The sequence below is a fragment of the Durio zibethinus genome, chromosome 24, assembly GCF_047325235.1.
Source record: "Durio zibethinus cultivar Kanyao isolate XHJ-2024 chromosome 24, ASM4732523v1, whole genome shotgun sequence".
In the NCBI taxonomy this organism is placed as follows: Eukaryota; Viridiplantae; Streptophyta; class Magnoliopsida; order Malvales; family Malvaceae; genus Durio; species Durio zibethinus.
The window spans coordinates 711,763-730,743 of NC_143185.1; the positions used below are offsets into that span (position 1 = coordinate 711,763).

At 34.9% G+C, this 18,981-nt stretch overlaps 3 protein-coding genes, 2 long non-coding RNA genes and 1 other non-coding gene across 6 annotated transcripts; 2 read left to right on the forward strand and 4 right to left on the reverse strand.

Annotated features, from left to right (window-relative positions):
- Positions 1-1,543: 1,543 nt before the first annotated feature.
- On the forward strand, positions 1,544-4,852 carry LOC111316514 (protein AUXIN SIGNALING F-BOX 2-like). Its single transcript, XM_022918464.2, has 3 exons — positions 1,544-2,574; positions 3,326-3,821; positions 3,905-4,852. The coding sequence occupies exons 1-3, from the start codon at positions 2,093-2,095 to the stop codon at positions 4,670-4,672; spliced, it is 1,746 nt and encodes a 581-aa protein (XP_022774199.1). The 5' UTR covers positions 1,544-2,092; the 3' UTR covers positions 4,673-4,852.
- A 920-nt stretch (positions 4,853-5,772) lies between these two features.
- LOC149511780 (uncharacterized) lies at positions 5,773-7,707 on the reverse strand. Its single transcript, XR_016333366.1, has 2 exons — positions 7,373-7,707; positions 5,773-6,643 (listed from the first exon to the last, which is right to left on the reverse strand). It is a non-coding gene; the product is annotated as an uncharacterized LOC149511780 (long non-coding RNA).
- Positions 7,708-9,254: 1,547 nt separating this feature from the next.
- LOC111316515 (GEM-like protein 5) lies at positions 9,255-10,688 on the forward strand. The gene is made up of 3 exons (XM_022918465.2): positions 9,255-9,819; positions 9,901-10,175; positions 10,300-10,688. Exons 1-3 carry the CDS (start codon positions 9,405-9,407, stop codon positions 10,510-10,512), a joined length of 903 nt encoding a protein of 300 aa, XP_022774200.1. The 5' UTR covers positions 9,255-9,404; the 3' UTR covers positions 10,513-10,688.
- Positions 10,689-10,739: 51 nt separating this feature from the next.
- On the reverse strand, positions 10,740-10,811 carry TRNAD-GUC (transfer RNA aspartic acid (anticodon GUC)). Its single transcript has one exon. It is a non-coding gene; the product is annotated as a tRNA-Asp (tRNA).
- Positions 10,812-11,663: 852 nt separating this feature from the next.
- LOC111316516 (uncharacterized) lies at positions 11,664-13,934 on the reverse strand. Its single transcript, XM_022918466.2, has 6 exons — positions 13,633-13,934; positions 12,870-12,968; positions 12,677-12,785; positions 12,502-12,573; positions 12,363-12,368; positions 11,664-12,077 (listed from the first exon to the last, which is right to left on the reverse strand). The coding sequence occupies exons 1-6, from the start codon at positions 13,812-13,814 to the stop codon at positions 11,958-11,960; spliced, it is 588 nt and encodes a 195-aa protein (XP_022774201.1). The 5' UTR covers positions 13,815-13,934; the 3' UTR covers positions 11,664-11,957.
- Positions 13,935-15,200: 1,266 nt separating this feature from the next.
- Positions 15,201-17,377, reverse strand: LOC149511781 (uncharacterized). Its single transcript, XR_016333412.1, has 2 exons — positions 16,289-17,377; positions 15,201-16,203 (listed from the first exon to the last, which is right to left on the reverse strand). It is a non-coding gene; the product is annotated as an uncharacterized LOC149511781 (long non-coding RNA).
- Between the last annotated feature and the right edge of the window lie 1,604 nt (positions 17,378-18,981).

Genomic DNA, 18,981 nt, shown 5'->3' on the forward strand with positions numbered 1-18,981 from the left:
TTATTGGATTTGATGAATGAAGATGGCAAATTAGACACGTTACAATGGTAAAAATCAATGTTTGAAAAATCTGAGATTGCTTTGGTGGGAGTTATTCATGACAAATTTGATAAAATGGTCAAGTTTCTAATACTTGGATAAGAAATCAATGCTTCGCAGCTTACAAAAAGTTGCTTAACAGGATTCAATCGATTGTTAGAATTTGTTTCAAAAGAAAATAACACAAGATCTCGTAGCCCTGCATATAAAGTTGCTTTCAGGGACAAGTTTTGAAGAATCATTGCATTATTATCAAATTAAGCTTTCATTTCATTAAATGTTAAGTAAATTAAGATGTCAACAAAAATTAGGCAAACACTCAATAAAAGTCAATCCAAAAATATTTTTGCATTTAGTCAAAAAGTCTAACCTAACAGAATACATCCAGATTGTACGATTAGGCTAAACCCCACATAACACATACATAGGAAGGATTCAAGGTTTGGCCACAGATTGGATCTTCTGACCAGATCCTAACTCTTTTATAGCTCATGCAATCAATCATGCCTTAAAAATTTATTATGTACAATCAGAGTTAGGCGTATCAGTGGAAGCAAACATCAATATCATGACATCAAACAGCAGAAGCATTAATTCCTTGATTTAATTAAAAACCCAGTATATGCATTTAAAGCAGTCTTAGATTTTGTCTAAATCATTTGCTTCTCTTTTTTACTGCAATTCCTAATCATTAAAAGAAACCCATGATTTAGTTTATCTTCCCTCCCCCACCCCCACCCCCACCCCAAAAAAAAAAAAAAAAATCCCAATATGGTAAAGAAGTAATAAAAAGAAAAGTAAATTTACAGACACAACCAAGTTCAGTTTGAGAAGTAAACTAAACCCAGCAGCGCCAGCAACTACAATAACCACTCAAATCGCTATGTCTAAGATCAATCTGTCACTTTTGGCTACTACAGTACCCCCACATGGATTTGTCTTCGACTCAGACAGCGAGTACCCATACTCGCGCGACTGATACCACAACAGCCTTATCTCAAGAATGGCATTCTCGTCATTAGCTTCAAAAGCAGGGTTGTTTTCTGACTGCCCCATTACTGGTTGCTGAGACATCTACTTTTTTTCTTCACACTATTTTTTTATCACAATTTTCTTTAAATAAAATCATCTAATTTTAAGTACGCTAATCCAAAAATTTTTACGAGTTTTCGAATTTATTAATTTAAAATTTTTAAAAAATAATTAAAGAATTTTATCTACAAATAATTTGATAAAAGTTTGAAAGAGTAGAAAAAAAAAGTGAATAGAAGCTCTACGCTTGCTGTAGTAAGACTCCAAAACCAGAGATAAGGACACATGCATGCTACACTTTTGGACGGATATGATTCTCTTAATTTTCTCATCAAAACAATACCAACTGCTTGATCATAACCACGGTTAGAAAAACTTTGAATACGGTTGGAAAAACCAACCATGGTTACTTCAGTTCAGCTCTCTCTCAACTTCCGCTTCTTACAGAGTTGAACTTCAACACTTTCCAACTGGTTTTCTAAGAGATAGAAAAAGGAGAAAAAAAAAGAAGAAAGGTAGAGTTTCTAGTTTTCTGTTTCTGTCCATTTTATTTTTCTCTCAGATAAGAGTTTCCCACTTATAGAAGTTAAAGATTCTTCAGATCTATGAAAATTTCGATGGATTTTTCTTTCATGGCTTTTCATTTTTATCTTTGAAACTTTAATGTAATTATAGTTCTTTGATTTTTGAAGATGATCGTTGAAGAGAACCCATTTCTTCCCTTCATTTTCACTACAAAAAATTCTCTTTTTTTGTCGAGAGAATTCGAGTTCCTTTTCACTCTCTTTCACTTGGGTTCCCGAAAGAGATGTGAAGGTTTTTAAAGAAAAAGCTTCCTCTTTTTTTTTTTTTTTTTATCCACTATGGCTATTAGTTAAAATCTTCAGATCTGGTCTCATTCTTGTAGATTTCGTCAAGATCTCTGCCTTTTCTGGTAGGAAAGTCTTCATATTTTTTTCCTTCTTTTTCCCTGGTTTTCTCGGGAGAAAAAAGGAAAAAAAAAAAAAAAAAAAAACTGTGTATGTTGTGGGTAAGTAGAAAAACAATAAAGATGAATTATTTCCCAGATGAAGTTTTAGAGCACATGTTTTTTTTCATTACTTCTCACAAAGACCGGAACTCAGTGTCTTTAGTTTGCAAATCATGGTACAAAATCGAAAGATACAGCAGGCAAAGGGTTTTCATTGGAAACTGTTATTCCATCAGTCCAGAGAGGTTGATCGCCAGATTTCCAGGTTTGAAGTCACTGACTTTGAAAGGGAAGCCACATTTTGCTGACTTTAATTTGGTGCCACATGAATGGGGAGGTTTCGTTTATCCTTGGATCGAAGCTTTGGCTAAGAGTAGGATCGGATTGGAAGAGCTCAGACTTAAGAGGATGGTGGTGTCAGATGAGAGCCTTGAGTTCCTTTCGAAATCCTTTGTGAATTTTAAGTCTTTGGTTCTTGTTAGCTGCGAAGGCTTCACTACTGATGGTCTTGCTGCTATTGCTGCCAATTGTAGGTAAGATTTTTTGATGATTTTTTCAATTTGGGTTTTGCTATAACCTGATGTTTATGAGATTCTTGGTGGTTTTTTATTTATTTATTTTTTGGCTTAATGGGTTATGACCATTTCAAGGCATTCACTTGTTTAAGTGTTCTATTTGCTTTATGACTGAGTTTTAGGTTTCCAGTTATGCTAGTTTTCTATTGCAATTTGCAAGTGCTCATGAAATTTTATGCCTGAAAGCGGTTTTTTGGTAGAGGAGCAATTGCGTGGGAATAACACGTTAATGGTGGGTATCTTTGATAGACATCTGGTTAAGAGCGTGTAGAAAAATATTACATCTGGCAGTAAAAAAGTATGGGAATCAAGTTTTATGTTATGTTGGCGACTCATATGTGTTCGTTGTTTGTGGTGTTGGACTTGGTATGCTGCAGATTTCTGTTTACCTTTTTGTTAGCTGCTTGAATTATTGAATTGTCCGCATGCAGCTTAACTGGCAAACGTTTCTTTTTGGCAATTTGTACTATGCAACTTCTTTGCTGCAGGTCTTGCCTATTCAAGGAACCCTACTACCGAATTTTGATGGTTCATTGAATACATATGCTTTTGATTTATTCAACCACTCATCGATTCCTTCAATGGGTGGATATATTGCTACAAGTTTCACGATATTCTGACTTCCTTTTGGTCTTTGGGGATATGATAGCGAAGCATTTAATAGTGGGCTTTTAATTCATTCTCTCTCTTTTCTATTATTTGATTCTAGGTTTCTTAGGGAGCTGGATTTGCAAGAAAATGAAGTTGATGATCAACGGGGCCATTGGCTTAGTTGCTTTCCTGAAAGCTGTACATCTCTTGTCACCCTAAATTTTGCATGCCTCAAAGGAGAAATAAACTTAGGAGCTCTTGAAAGACTTGTAGTAAGATCTCCCAACCTCAAGAGTTTGAGATTAAACCATGCAGTGCCTCTTGATACCCTCCAAAAACTATTAATGCAAGCACCTCAACTGGTGGACTTGGGAACTGGGTCTTATGTAGATGATCCATCTTCTGAGGCCTATAGCAAATTGAAATCAGTCTTTCAAAGATGCAAATCAATCAGGAGTTTATCAGGGTTTTTTGAGGTTGCTCCTCATTGCATGTCTGCTATTTATCCAATTTGCCGAAACCTGACCTTCTTGAACTTGAGCTATGCCCCAGGCCTTCATGGTAATGAGCTCACAAAGCTGATTCAACACTGCAGGAAACTTCAGCGTCTATGGGTATGATCATTAAGTATTTGCAATCCAGTTGTAGGTGTCCTTCTAAATTAATTGAATGACAATAATCAATATGCATGTTGCAGATACTGGATTGTATTGGAGACAAAGGACTAGGAGTTGTAGCTTCAACATGTAAAGAATTGCAGGAATTGAGGGTTTTTCCGTCTGACCTTGGGCCTGGAAATGCTGCTATGACAGAGGAAGGTCTGGTCCTTTTATCTGAAGGCTGTCCTAAGCTCAATTCATTGCTGTATTTCTGTCAGCAGATGACCAATGCTGCCCTCATAACTGTAGCCAAGAACTGCCCGAATTTTATCCGTTTTAGATTGTGCATCCTTGACCCTGTAAAATGTGACCCTGTAACCAATCAGCCATTGGATGAAGGTTTTGGGGCAATTGTTCACTTTTGCAAGGGTCTCAAGCGGTTATCACTCACTGGCCTTCTGACTGATCAGGTTTTTAATTACATAGGAATGTATGCTGAGCAGCTTGAAATGCTGTCTATTGCTTTTGCCGGTGACAGTGACGAAGGAATGCTCTATGTGTTGAATGGTTGCAAGAAACTTCGCAAGCTAGAGATCATGAAAAGCCGCTTTGGTAATGCAGCACTTCTAGAGGACATGGGAAAGTATGAAGCAATGCGATCCCTTTGGATGTCCTCCTGTGAAGTTACCCTCGGAGGCTGCAAGACACTTGCAGAGAAGATGCCAAGGCTGAGTGTGGAGATCATAAATGAAAGCGAACAGATGGAATTTAGCCATGATGATAGGCAGAAGGTAGACAAGATGTATCTGTATCGAACATTGGTCGGGCATAGGAAAGATTCACCAGCATTTGTGTGCATTTTGTAGGTGCATTATTGTGGCTCTGCCATGTCTTTTCTGCTTATTTTAGTTGTACTTTGTTAGGACAAACTGATTTTTATGAATTCTTAACTTGTTGGCGCTTTAGCTGTATGGTACTGTTGTTTAATTTACAAGAGATTTGCTATTTGTAATCCTGGTTATATTATAAATCGATGTGTTCTAGTATTTGCCAGAATCAACCACTATTAAATTTACCATTATTGCCAGCAGTAAACTTGGGTTTTATTTGGATCAGGCAGCAGATAACTTTAATGCCATGGCCGGTGGATTGACTCCAGAAAAAATCGTCCAGAAACAGTTAGAACTTTTGAATGGCTGTTGGAAGATGAAATCTCCGCAATTTTATTTACCGCCGGAGCTCTCGTGGAGAGGTCAGTTCATCGTGAACTCGGCCTCAATCATGATTAGGACATATTGGGTTAATGAAACTGTTGAACATTAGTAAGGATGACTTCATCATCTGCGGATGGAGCCAAGGTGGTTATGGGACTCGAATCATTTCAAATAGTAGTCAGCTCTTTGAAAGCCTCAAGTTGACGTAACAAGATGATTCTTAGTCAAGTTCTACAAGAACTATGGCGAGATATTTGCAAACAATCTTAAATACTTTCTCCGAGCAAGCACTTTTCATTTTAAATATCCCCCAGCAGAATCCAAATTTTTCTTTTGCAAAACTCATAAATTTCTATAGATGTTAACATGGAAGTAGCTTGCCAGCAGAGAAATTACATTACATAATTTGATTACTGAATGACAGAGTCGTTCGAGGTGAACCGTGATCGAACTTCAAAATTATATTCCTCTGCATGTCTCAGTTTAGAAGTTCCTACATTAATATTTACAAAATTTGCTTCTGGCAGGATTAGCAGCTGCCGAGCCATTGATGATTAACACAGACAGGATAGCATAAGAAAACTAAAGAAAGGAAGACAGGTAGTGGGAAGATCCTGGACACATGGATTTGAAAAGCAGAGGATAAACATTTTAAGATTCATGATTCTCTAAGTTGCTTATTAAAAGCAAGAGTTTAATACCATTGTCTCCATCAGTGACGCGGCATAAAGTTTGTCGAGCAGGTAATAATATGGAAAGCCTTTCCCAATGCAGATTCAAAAAGCTATCTTTCACGGAAAAGTGAAAGAAAAAGGGAACTATGAATCATGAGAAACATCAGCATGAAGAAAGCCAATGCAAAAGATACAAATAATCGATGCACAACTTCTGTTTATAAAGTTCGAATAGACAAACTACAAAATCGGATGGGTATGGAACCAATTACAAGCATATGACTGTTTATAAAACAGTAACAACCCTCATAAAATGCCATGTAGAACTTTAGAAGCAGCATGTCTCCCCCAAATAGTAGCAACGAAGTGCAGAAAAACCACAAACGTAAATGATGTAATTCATCATTTATGAATCATGATAAGAAGCAGCAGCATTCCTCCACCATGCACCAGCAACATAAAGCAGCCAAACCGCACGCATACAAAATGCATTATGCAATCAAATAAGCAACCACATATGATAACAAACAAAGCATCTAAAACATTTATATGGTCTGTAATAATAAATGTCAAAAAATTGCCACCAGACACCATTGTTCAAGTTTAGGTGTTATCAAAGCCCAACACCACTTCAAACATAACTGAAAGGATTAAACAAACAGTAAATGTATATATAATGAGCAACAACCACTAGGAAATTATATAATCTGACAGCCAAGCACATGTTCAAGCATGAATTACCAATCCAACGCCTATTAGCAGTCTTCAAACTTAGGCTCTAAGAATTTGCCACAAAATGTCCATGGTGGTAATTAGACCAAAAAACTCCTAGGCAGCAACACTATCAAAGAGTGGGTTTTTGTCCTTAACAAGAACGCTAGAGTAGCATTTTTTAAGCACATCTTAAACAACTTGTCCAGATCATGATGGCAACGCATATCCTCCATAACTGTCATTTTTAACCTTCATCAATTCAAGTTGTTTGGTCTACACCTCTGCAGACAATCTACTACATAAAACTGATCATATAGAAGAGGCAAATAATACATGGATAATGGGCTTCACTAGAGAAATATAAATCTCATCACTTACATTCATACCTCTATGATGCTTATCTAATCTAAGAATAAAATTATCTGGAGGATGCACTTACCAATTTAAATATGAATAACAGACAGAAGAACAAAGGATCAAATAAAAGAAAAATACTCATGCAACATACACAAAGCTGCATCAAATCCCAAGACCTTCCAAGAGAGCGCTGATGTAATTGAAATGAAACAATTTACATACAAAAAAAAAAAAGGGGGGGGGGGGGGGGTAAGATGAGATAGATGATAGATTACACTGAGATCAACTTAGCCTAAGAGAATCAACTGTTACTGTAACGCTAAAATCAAATTCCTTGCATCAATAAATAAGGACACCTTCATCACGATACTTTTATTTTCCTTATTACTTTCTCTTTTAAAGTTTTCCCTTTTAACTTTCTAGTTTCTTTTGAGCTTGATCACAGAATTCTTTTAGCACACCCAGTTCCGTAATCCAATACTAAAAACTAAAGCTTGAACTTTTGATTTGTAAATGCCACAAATTAAGCAACAAAAATCAGACCTTTAAACGCCAAAGCAATTAATCAATAACAAAAGAAAATAAGAACATGAAACAAAATACATACCAGCCTTATAAGAAAGAGAAACAGCCAACATCAGATTGATTCCGGTAACGGTGAATGCTCATGTGATAGCAGTGTACATATTGAGTGTAACGTGGAGGTGATGGATACCCTTTTGCAAAATACCCTTGTTACCCCTCGTACGGCTGGCGTGGTGGCTGAGGATACGATGGATATCCTGGTGGCGGCGGTGCATAGCCTTCGTTAGGTGGCAGAGACGGCGGTGCTGGCGCAGAAGGGTACCCCGCTGGTGACGGTAGTGCTGAATTACTTTTAGTAAGACATGACAATCAGTGTTTTCGTACCGTATTTAACTTGTATAATGATACGAATTATTAAAATACAAATACAAATTAAAAAATATATTTAAATCTTAATTATAAAAATGATATGTTTAATGTACGTTTTACTTATGATATGATACGATTAAAATATGTATAGTTAATTTATTTAAATATAATATGAATAAATATAAATAATATGAATATACATAAATAAATACGAATAACATTGATATATACGAATGACATGATTATCACAAATATATAAAAAAATATTATTAAAATAATAAATAATTATAAATTATATATCATTTATAATTTAATAAATTTGACATATTAATAATATAAAAAATATTTACATATTAAAAAAATAAAAAATTAATATTCCTTTAATATGGATTTAATATATATATTTAAATTTTAATTTATATTACATATCTATATTAATTTTTAATATCAAATTTAAAATTATAAATTATTAAAGATTAAAGAATAAGATAATAATACATAAGACTATTATTAATATAAAAAATAATTATAATAATTATTAAATGAATATCATAATTAAATATTTAAAATAATTTTTATATGATATTAAATAATTAATTATCATAATTAAAAAATTAAAAATTAAAATAAATTTTATATATTTATATTAAATTCAAATAAATATAAAAAATATATTAAATATATTAAAATATATTAAACGTGTACTCATGTAATAAAATTAAATTAGATATATTATTCATATTATATTTTTATATAAAAGAATTAATATATATTCGACACAAATTATATCGTGTCGAAATTGATATTGACATGAATAAACATAAAATATTTTTTAAAAATACATATAATTTTTTTTTAATTTTATTATCGTATTATATATAAAATTATTAAATTTTATTATTAGTAACGGCATGCTTATTAATAAAAGTTCTGTTATGGCAAACATTTGTGATCAAAGTCTCGTGCCAAAATGTTTTGGCGTTTTATAATTCTGCTCCTAAGCAAAATAACAGAAGGATTGGAAAAAGGAAGTTTTGATTTGTCATTTGTCACTACGTACTGGAAAAATTTTGTTTTTCATCATCAATGAGTATCAATAACCTGTGATGAACCGTTGTAGAACCGTAATGACTGGTCAACCGAAATGGCCATTTTATTTTAATTTTATTGTAGCCCAATTTCAAATACAGGATTGTTTTATTATTTGGTTCAAATAATGGTAACGAATGATCATTTCGGTTAAAGGGGTTTAGTCAAAACCGCGTTACATAATCAGCAATTGTAGGCTGGCGGGGTCCAAACGGCGTTGCATGGCCCTTATTTATTGGTAGAGGAAGCTGAAAGGTTGATGGGCCAAAAATGAAAAAACAAATGAGCACAGTCACATGTTGATCTGGATCCCTAGAAGCTTAACGAGTAATCAAGCCAATTGAAGGGACAGGGACACGGCTAAGCAACCAAGATGGATAATTTCATTGAACGTGTCTACCCTGCCTCAAGTCAAAGTTTCTGCTTTCACATCCCCCAGATCAGTTCCCGCCTACCTTCCCAAAAGAAAATATCTAAGTTTCATCTATTTCTAGAAGACTAGAACGGCTTTAAGCAACCAATACGCGCACCTCGGCTCCACCCTTTTTCGTATATAACCAAAGATTTCCTTCAAACCCTGAAATATTCACAGCTAAAAATTTGAAGCAAAAACCTCGCAAAGAAGTCTACTCTGTATTGAATTCTCTGTTACCAAAATGAATAGCAGCGGCAAAGAATCACAGCCTCTTTACCCCTCTATCCCCTCTCCTACTGAAGTAGACACAAACCCTTTCCATCAAACAAACGCACAGGAAAAACAGCCACAGGTGCAATCTGCAGCTGCAGCTGCATCATCATCATTGCCTCCCCCTCCTCCACAACCGTCTGATCACAATTCTGAGAAATGGGGGACTCATATCATGGGAGCACCAGCTGTTCCCACATGTCATCCAGACAACAAGAAGGCAGCCTTGTGGGGTGCTGGTGACGAGGCTCAATACTTCCATCATCCATATCTCCAATACTCCCCTGTAGAAAAATCAAGCAATAGCCCTATGGAATCCATGCTTCAAGTCTTCAACTCCTGGAGCCACAAAGCGGAGACCATGGCCAACAATATCTGGCACAATCGTATGTTCAGAATCTCTCAGATTTCCCTATAATCTAGTTTTAATTACCCCTGTTAACATTGTTTTTATTCTTCTTAAACAGTTAGAACTGGATCATCTGTATCTGGAGCTGCCTGGGGGAAGATGAACCTGACAGCAAAAGCACTAACAGGAGGTGGATTCGAATCTCTTTACAAGCAAACATTTGCGACTTCCTCAAATGAGAAGCTGAAGAAGACATTCGCCTGCTATTTATCCACTTCGACTGGACCAGTTGCTGGAACTCTTTATCTATCCAGTATTCATGTAGCTTTCTGCAGTGATCGCCCCTTGTCATTCACTGCACCTTCAGGCCAGGAAGCCTGGAGCTATTACAAGGTAAAGTGATTAACATGTTATTAGTTAGCTTCACAAATAAAACTGTTGTCAATTGTATATCCTTTCTTCCCCGTATGTTATATCGATGGGAGTAGGACTAATTCAGTTGCTTGGAAAATTCCAGGTAATGGTGCCGTTGAGCAAAGTTAGCATCATCAACCCTGTAATCATGAGAGACAATCCATCAGAGAAATACATCCAGATTGTTACAGTGGATGGACATGATTTCTGGTACATGGGTTTTGTTAATTACGAGAAAGCATCCAAGCATCTCTCTGAGAGTCTGTCCAATTTTGTAGCATCTGGGATTGCTGTTCAACCTGCGCCTGTTGCATAAAGAGGGACTATATACATTTACAGGATTCTTCATATTACAGGGATTTTTTTTTTATTTTCGAAATTTCACTTGGATCTCTCTTTGGCAAGAGATTTTATCATCTGTTTCAGCTGTCCTGGACTTGTTTTATTGTACCATTTTTGTAAAATAAAATGAAACATCTCGTATTCCGGTCCTCTCGTGTATGCAATAATAAGCAATGGAAAAAAAGAAAGGGGGAAATATCTCGCCGTTGCCGGGGATCGAACCCGGGTCGCCCGCGTGACAGGCGGGAATACTTACCACTATACTACAACGACTTAATGAATCTTTGTGACTTTGTCTTCCTTATTGATGTTTATCTTAAAAAAAAAAGGGAAACTCCTCCGCATTAGCGAAATTGGTAGACTAACAAAGTTTTAGTCAGAATATGCAAATACATAAAAATCCAAATATGTTATTATTTGGTTTATATGCTTAAATGATAGTTATATGTATTATACAAATAGTTATAATAATTAAGGTGAATTCACTTGAACAAAATGATAGGAATGGAGGAGAAGTCACGAAAAGAATTCGCAAAGGAAAGGAGATATGTGTTTTCTCAAGCTACACCATTCACTCAATAGCATATGGCATCAATGAAATGAAATGGTAATGAAAACTATTTGTTTTTAACAAAGTTAAATCCTTTTATCACTTTAATAAGAAATTAAATGAGTTTTTTTTTTTTTTATTTGGCCATCAAGCAATTAAAAAAGTTTAGTCTCACTTTTTCTGTTACATAAAAAATAAATAAGGACTAAAATTAAAAAGGTTACACGGTTGGTAATCAATTGCGATTGGAATACTTCACATTGGACTACTGCTATCTATCTCGTATGTTGGACTACTGTCATTTATCATATACATATATATATATATATATATATATATATGAGGGCAAAGCAACAAAAGAAAAAGCCTACATTGCGATTTAAATTCTACAGCCCATAGGGGCTCTTCTTCATGCTATCATTTCAAGGATATAAATATAATAAGCTTCAAAAGGCCAGTCAAAGTCTAAAGATTTCCAAAAAGACATCTCTCAGTATATATTTTTGGAAATCTCATTCCTAACATGAATATGAATCATTTCATCAAATGCAGTATATATTTCACCGGTCACAGCATTAAATGAAAAATATAAATAATAGTAAGTAATAAATTTCAAAACTTCACTCCATGATCAGTTCTTCCACTTCTTGCATTACCGGCTTCAATCAAGTCTAGGCCTAGGAAGTAGGAGTCAGTTGATTCATCTTGCAATAAACTCATTTAACAATCTTCTACTTAAAAAATCCTAACAAAAAATGTTTTAAAAAAAAAGGAAAGCCCTAATTTAACTGCAGACAGAAAGAATGGCTCGTGCATTAAGTGGAGTCAGGCTATTATTGATTTGCTTTTTCAATACACAGCTACAATACTTAGTGCTTCTTCTTGCTCGCTTTTGCAGCACTGGATTTTGATGGGGTAATGATCAGGTAGATGAACAGAACCACAATCAAGATCACAGAGACTTGGGAACCATGCTTAGCCAGCAACCTCTGCAGACACGGAAGGTCTATATTAATTTCAAGGATAGGAAGTAGTTTATGGACTCTGTAAATCTAACTATGAGAGAAAGCTAAGAACTAGAAGGGTCATCAAGAATCCATTAATGCAAGAGGCAACACTAAACCACTATAAATTTACCCAAAGAGAAAGGCTATTCCAAACATTGGGATGCATATTATCTATTCCAGAACCAAATCTGGCACATGCATGTCATTTCTTGTCCATTCAGATCATAGAAACATGATTATTTTAACAAATATAATAACAACTCATACCTTAGCCTTCAATGTTTTGTCACGACCAGAGCAAGTTCCACAAAAAACAAAACCAAAAAGGCTTTAGTAATCTGAGAAAAGGGAAAATGATGTTGAATAACTTGACTCATTGTTTATTGCTATTCCAAACAAAACTTACCCGCTCAAACTTCTTCTCCGGAGGTCTTTCTGCAAGGACATCTAAGGGCAAGATTGGAGTTGAATATGCCTCCTAAACACTCACAACAAAGTAGACCATCAAAGTTTGTTCACCTTATTTTTCTTTCCCTTTATATTTTGAGGGAGGAAAAATAGAACTGTTATGAATCTCGAACCTGTAAAGCAGCCTTTGTGGGAATGCGGAAAGTAATTACTGCTGGGGCACCATAGAACATTCCCTGTCTTTTGGCCTCTAATTCAAATGAATGTGATAGAAGACCACCGCTACAGATCATAAAGTTTTTGAAATTTAATTAATTCAATCAAGAAAGAGCAGATTAAATAGAATTACAGAAAGGCAGTACTCACGCATCAAGTCTCTCCCATGACTGTGTAGTGTTACCACTGACGATATCAAAGGAATCTAGGGGCCAGCTATAATCATCAAGATTCACATCATATGCCGTCCTGATTTTTTTTTATCAGAGAGATTGTTCCTCAAGTAAGATAATATCCCCACAACACAAAATGCATGAGAAATCTAAAAAGAAAAACTCATATGTGAATTCACAGGAACATGGCAAAAGGGGAAAATAGATGTGTCCATATTACCACTGCAGAAGTTTCTGAAATTTTCAGCAATATTATTCAAACATTATATTGAATCATATTAATAACATCAATCTCCAATTAAGATTTGATGGTCAACTGGGTTAGATCATAACTCTAAATAAAATTTAAGCATGCCAAATTAAATAGTAGCAAAATTCTCTAGCCATGAAGGTTAAAAAAAGGAATGAAATTTTTTGTAATGATCAGATTTGCAATTTCATCTCGTTTCTCTAAGATCCAAATAACTAAAAATAAATTAAATTAGCTTTAAATCCACTTATTTTCTCTTTATATTTTCTAAATTGAATAAGTTCATAAAAATGTAATCTTTTCTCACATGCAAATCAGCTGCTTATCATGCAAAGCCCAAAACGACATCGTAAGCTACATAAGAGAATAAGGATAGCTCGAATTCATACTCAAAATTTTGAATTTTTTCACCTCGATGGAGAAATCAAAGCTAGATCTGGATTAAAACAATTAGAAAAAAAAATGAAGAAAAAGGGAAAGAAAAACGCACGAGAAGCCTTGGTTGTAGATGTCAATGGCAACGGAGACGCGTTCGGCGCCGGATTTGAGTCTGGTCAGTGATGCCTTCTTGTGAGCGACGATGAAGGGGGCGTCGCTGGTGGCGGTGGCTGCTGATACCAAGAAAACAATAATCAATGCCTTGATTAGTGGATTTCCTAAAACCGTCGTCATGATTCAGCCGAAGCTTCTCTTCAATAAGAAATGGAAATGGTTAAGGAGTTGAATAAACAGATGAGAGTAGGGTTCATAATATTGAGCTGACCAGGGACTGCAAATCTGGTTGAAGTGGTAGATGCCCCGACGTCGTTTTGAATTTTCTTTTTTTTTTTGTTAAAAAACAAATCCTAATCTGTTGATTTGCTAATCGGTTTGACGCTCACACTTATAATTTTAAATATAATATGGTAATATGGTATAAAAATAATATAAATAAAAATATAAAAATAATTAAATTTGAAAGTTTAATAAAAATTATAAATAAATTTAATAAAATAAAAAAATTTATATTTTTATATTAATACAAGTTATGATATATAATTTTTATATAATATATAATATAAAAATATAAATTTTTAAAAGTTTATATCATACAAATATAAGACATCTTTTTGTGTCCACTGACTTCCAGCTTTTTCCTTTTCCTAAAATAAAAAAAAAAAGGTTTTGCACTTTTGCTCTTTTCCTGCAGTATTATTTTTTATTTTATTTTTGGAAATTTACGTATTTTGTAATTCATCAAACTTTTTTACCAAGAAGAAAAGAAAAGATTAACGAAGGCTTAAGTCCTTGCTGAGACTAAAAAATTTTGCAATTAGGTTTGTTTTAAATAAAGTTTAAAGAATTTTTATAGATCTAATTTATTTATTATTAAAGCTAGTATTTTAATTTTATCATTTTATCATTGTTATAGCAGAAAAATATTTTCAGTAATAAATATTTTGAATTTTTTTATGATTGAATGAAAAATTAATAATTGAATGATAATTTAATTGTGTATATTAAAAAAATGTGTTCAAAAATATTAATAATAAAATTATTGTACAACATTTTTAAAAAATAAAATTCTGTTAAAAATAATTATATCTAAATATGAAATTTTTAACTTTTTTAATACTATTATGTTATTAATTTTTTATAATTTAATATATTCGAACTAAATCCCACTAAATAAGATTTCTGCATCCGTCACTATATATGAACAAGAAAATCCTCCATTTGTCAAATTAAAAATTGAGAAAAAAAAAATACATAAATAATAAAAGAAATAGCAGGAAAGAGATAAACATTGTGGTTCTGTCCCATTTTTTAACAGATGTGAAATATAAAGTTTCACAAGAGATCAAATAAATCAATTGATTCACAAGCAAAGGGAATTTTTATATAGGAGTTGGACTTATCTTTAAAAACAACTTGTTTTATGTACAAAAAAAAAAAAAAAAATTTGTTTCGATATGCATGCAAGCAAAACCTTTATAATGCAAACATACACGGAAGAAAGATGAGAGCGAGAGGATAAGATTAAACCAGCCAGCATCCATTAAAACCATGCATGTTCAATAGAGAAATTGAGAATCTTCTTCCTCGAAGAAACAAACAAATGTCATTTTCAAAATTAATTTCCCATGTCTAACGGCTACTATTCAATATATTTGGGCATCGGACAAGAAATCAGATACTGACATTAGCCATATCCTCAAGGAGTGGCTCATCACCTGCCACTGTGTTTTCTATCAGTATTCATCTGTAACAAAATTCTGGAAAACTTTTCCTTCCATTTACAACAAACATAAAAGCAAGACTCAATAAATTCATCAGCCATGCACGCATTTTTCTCACCAGTACTGTTATAGATTTCACATATGATCGAGCATCTATTAACCCAAATGTATATCTAAAATGAAGTGATCAATTAAAGCACATTATTCTTGACACATATTAGCTGCTAAAAATGATGGTTTCGGTATTAATTTCCTGCATGCTCCGCGACTAACTTGTTCAAAGGAAGAAGAGAAAGGTCTATCATGACTGAGAAGAACCTGTTAGCTTAGCCAAGGATGATTGCCTGGGAGCCAAACAGGGCTAGCTTCCAAGAAGAATTATAACCTTGGTGAAACTTCTTGTGAGGTGCAGGCAAGTCATCCTTGGCTACCGAACAAGACTCTTATCGTCATGGAAGACTTCTCTTCCTCGTATGCATGCTTCATTATGATCCCGAACATTTCCTTGATTCCTTTCGCTCCATATATCCAAGCTTACCCGTACATACGTTGACAAGGGGAGGAAGACAGGGCCTAGCATGAAAGAAAAGAGCCTGTCAAGTTAGCCAGGGTGACTGCCTGGGACCCAACAAGGGTTTTAGAGAGATTTGATTTGAAACCTCTTAGAAGGAGCAGGCAAGTCATCCTTGGCTACCAAACAGAACTCTTATCTTCATGGAAGACCTCTCTTCCTCGTATGCATGCTCCATTGTGATCCCAAACATTTCCTCGATTCCTTTCGCTCCATATATCCAAATTCTAGATTAGCCGTACGTACGTTGACAAGGGGGGGAAGACAAGGCCTAGCATGAAAGAAAAGAGCCTGTCAAGTTAGCCAAGGTGACTGCTTGGGACCCAACAAAGGTTTACAGAGATTTGATTTAAAACCTCTTGGAAGGAGCAGGCAAGTCATCCTTGGCTACCAAACAGAACTCTTATCTTCATGGAAGATCTCTCTTCCTCGTATGCATGCTTCATTGTGATTCCAAACATTTCCTCGATTCCTTTCGCTCCATATATCCAAATTCTAGATTAGCCGTACGTACGTTGACAAGGGGAGAAAGACAAGGCCTAGCATGAAGGAAAAGAGCCTGTCAAGTTAGCCAAGGTGACTGCCCTGGACCCAACAAGGGTTTTCGAGAGATTTGATTTGAAACCTCTTGGAAGGAGCAGGCAAGTCATCCTTGGCTACCAAACAGAACTCTTATCTTCATGTTAGACCTTTCTTCCTCTCTTGAATTTCAATCTCAAATGCGATGCCAACACAACATTTTGAAGTCTGTATTTATAGCAAATGAAATTAAGAATAGAGATAAGATTCGTATCGCCACGCATAATTTTGATCCCCTCTCATCAATTTGACTCATCCGTAAGCTTTCTTTTAATGTGCTGTTTTCTTGCTGCAATTCTCGCTGCCTATAATTGAATATATTCGCTTCAAATGTATGGACCTCGTGTTTTCACAGATAGACTCTCCACAAAGATTATGGAAATGTCTTGAAGTTTCTGGCCATGCCACTGCTCACCTTGCAGACACTCTGGCCAGGCAACTTGCAGCTAATCTTAGCCCCTTGAAAAGATATAAGACTAGTGTGGTTGTAGGATAATCTAGATATGCATATCAATGTTGTATATATATATTACCAAAATATATTTTCTAACTACTTTAAGTTTAACCAGGCTTTTTACAGCTATGGTATGGTTCATATTATGATATACATCTTCTGTCTCATATTCCATCTAATTAATGTATGAGGCTTTGTGACCACTTCTTTTTCTAGTGAATCCTCTGTAATTCTCAATGCTTTGAAATTATTGATGATTTTGACTTCTTTAAAAAGGAAGCATGCACAAAATCTAGTAAAGGCACATTGGCCAAGACATTTTCTAAATGCTGATAGAAACCCCAAAACACAGATCAATACCATTTCATGTCTACCTTTTCCTATCCTTCATACCATGGGGCACATGATTCTAATGACAACAGACGTCCAATTTGAGATGCCCCAGCCAACCACACCCCCCCCCCCCCCCCCAAAAAAAAAAAAAGAAAAAGAAAAAAGTCAATGCCATTGGCACTAAGCAAAAGCTTTTGTTCTAATTGACTTTCTTTTTGCATGCATTCCTCTGTTCACAAAGCCATTTAGTATTTATTCTTCCTTCTTTAAGCATCTCCGACTATCCTTATTGATAATTGGCAGATACTTCTTCTCAAGTTCATGAACATTGCACCCCTTATGGCCCGGTAATTGTTTCAGTCATTACTCATATGATCTGATAGCACACTGGAATTCAACCTTAGACAAACATGAAAGGTTAATAGGATTGAATGTTCATATAGTTTATGAAAATTTTTAAAATTTATTTTAAAAAAAATTCAATTGTATATAATCTGCAAAGTTTTCAACAAAATCAAGGACTTAAAATGATCGAACTTATAACATAAAAAGCCTTTGACTTAACACTTGTGCATCAGACTGGATTCTAGAGATAAGCCCATGTCAAACTCTCCCCAATTACCCAATGTTCAGTTTGAAAACCATGCAACTGAAGCCTTTACATTACCCAACTGTGGGCCTCAAGAAGCCTACGAAGATGTTGGATTTAAGCCTTTACCTAATCTAACAGTTCCTACTTTAGGCCTGAAGAAGCCTACAAAGAGGTTCTGATCCAAAACTCAATCAGAGTGGAAGGCCATCTGCCATTGAAGAAAGCAAGCAGGGCAGCACATGAACTTTCAGGCAAGCTAAGCAGAAAAGTTGATGATATTTCTCCCGAGTTGACCTCCATTTGTCACCCTGTCCTTCCTATTACTCTTGCAACTCTGCCATGCTTATCATGTGCTTCATTATATGTCAACCATTCTCAAGCTACATACTAACAACTGAAGAAAGTACTAGTGTACCAGTAGTGGGATCATCATCAGATTCCAAGGTGGTTGAACCCCTAAAATGCTTAGGAACCAAATATTTTCAGGCCATGGAGCGTCATATTCTGGCTGGTAGTGAGTCTATGAATGAGGCAAAAGCTAAGGTTGACATGGAATTGCTGGAACAAAGTAGAGGCAATGCCATGTTACGCTACAAGGAGAAGAAGAAACATAGAAGGTATAAAATCTTTTACTCTCTTTATTCTGTTTTCCCATGACTAAGCTTTTCTTAGTAAAAAAATCTTTATCCTTTTTTTCTAATTGATGTGGTAAACATGGGCAGATATAACAAGCAAATACGCTATGAGTCAAGGAAGGCCAGGGCTGATACTAGAAAGAGGTTCAAAGGTAGCTTTGTGAAGACAAGTGAAGCTCCAGATGGTATTGGATAACATGTTCCCTCTCTATTAATCCCTGTCTGTAAATATGTCTTCCCTTTTGTTCTACAAGAATATTTTACCCCCTATGTCAAAAAGGAAAAATATCTATTGCCACAACTTTTTCATTTCATTAGCTCTATGGAATTACAGAGTTTTTGCTTGCATGCTCCTATTAGTTATTAGGTATAAAAAATCTAGAGAAGGAGCTACTTGTGGGGAGATCTTCAATGTGCAGTATTTTGGCAAAGAACATTCTATAGGTTTTTGTAAGC

Coding starts and splice junctions, on each gene's coding strand:
- LOC111316515 (XM_022918465.2), top strand. CDS start 9,405: ATGAATAGCAGCGGCAAAGAATCACAGCCTCTTTACCCCTCTATCCCC. Junction 9,820..9,900: donor CAACAATATCTGGCACAATC/GTATGTTCAGAA, acceptor CTTCTTAAACAG/TTAGAACTGGATCATCTGTA. Junction 10,176..10,299: donor AAGCCTGGAGCTATTACAAG/GTAAAGTGATTA, acceptor GGAAAATTCCAG/GTAATGGTGCCGTTGAGCAA.
- LOC111316516 (XM_022918466.2), bottom strand. CDS start 13,814: ATGACGACGGTTTTAGGAAATCCACTAATCAAGGCATTGATTATTGTT. Junction 12,969..13,632: donor ATCTACAACCAAGGCTTCTC/GTGCGTTTTTCT, acceptor AAAAAAAATCAG/GACGGCATATGATGTGAATC. Junction 12,574..12,676: donor CCACAAAGGCTGCTTTACAG/GTTCGAGATTCA, acceptor GTGAGTGTTTAG/GAGGCATATTCAACTCCAAT.
- LOC111316514 (XM_022918464.2), top strand. CDS start 2,093: ATGTTGTGGGTAAGTAGAAAAACAATAAAGATGAATTATTTCCCAGAT. Junction 2,575..3,325: donor GCTATTGCTGCCAATTGTAG/GTAAGATTTTTT, acceptor ATTTGATTCTAG/GTTTCTTAGGGAGCTGGATT. Junction 3,822..3,904: donor GGAAACTTCAGCGTCTATGG/GTATGATCATTA, acceptor TGCATGTTGCAG/ATACTGGATTGTATTGGAGA.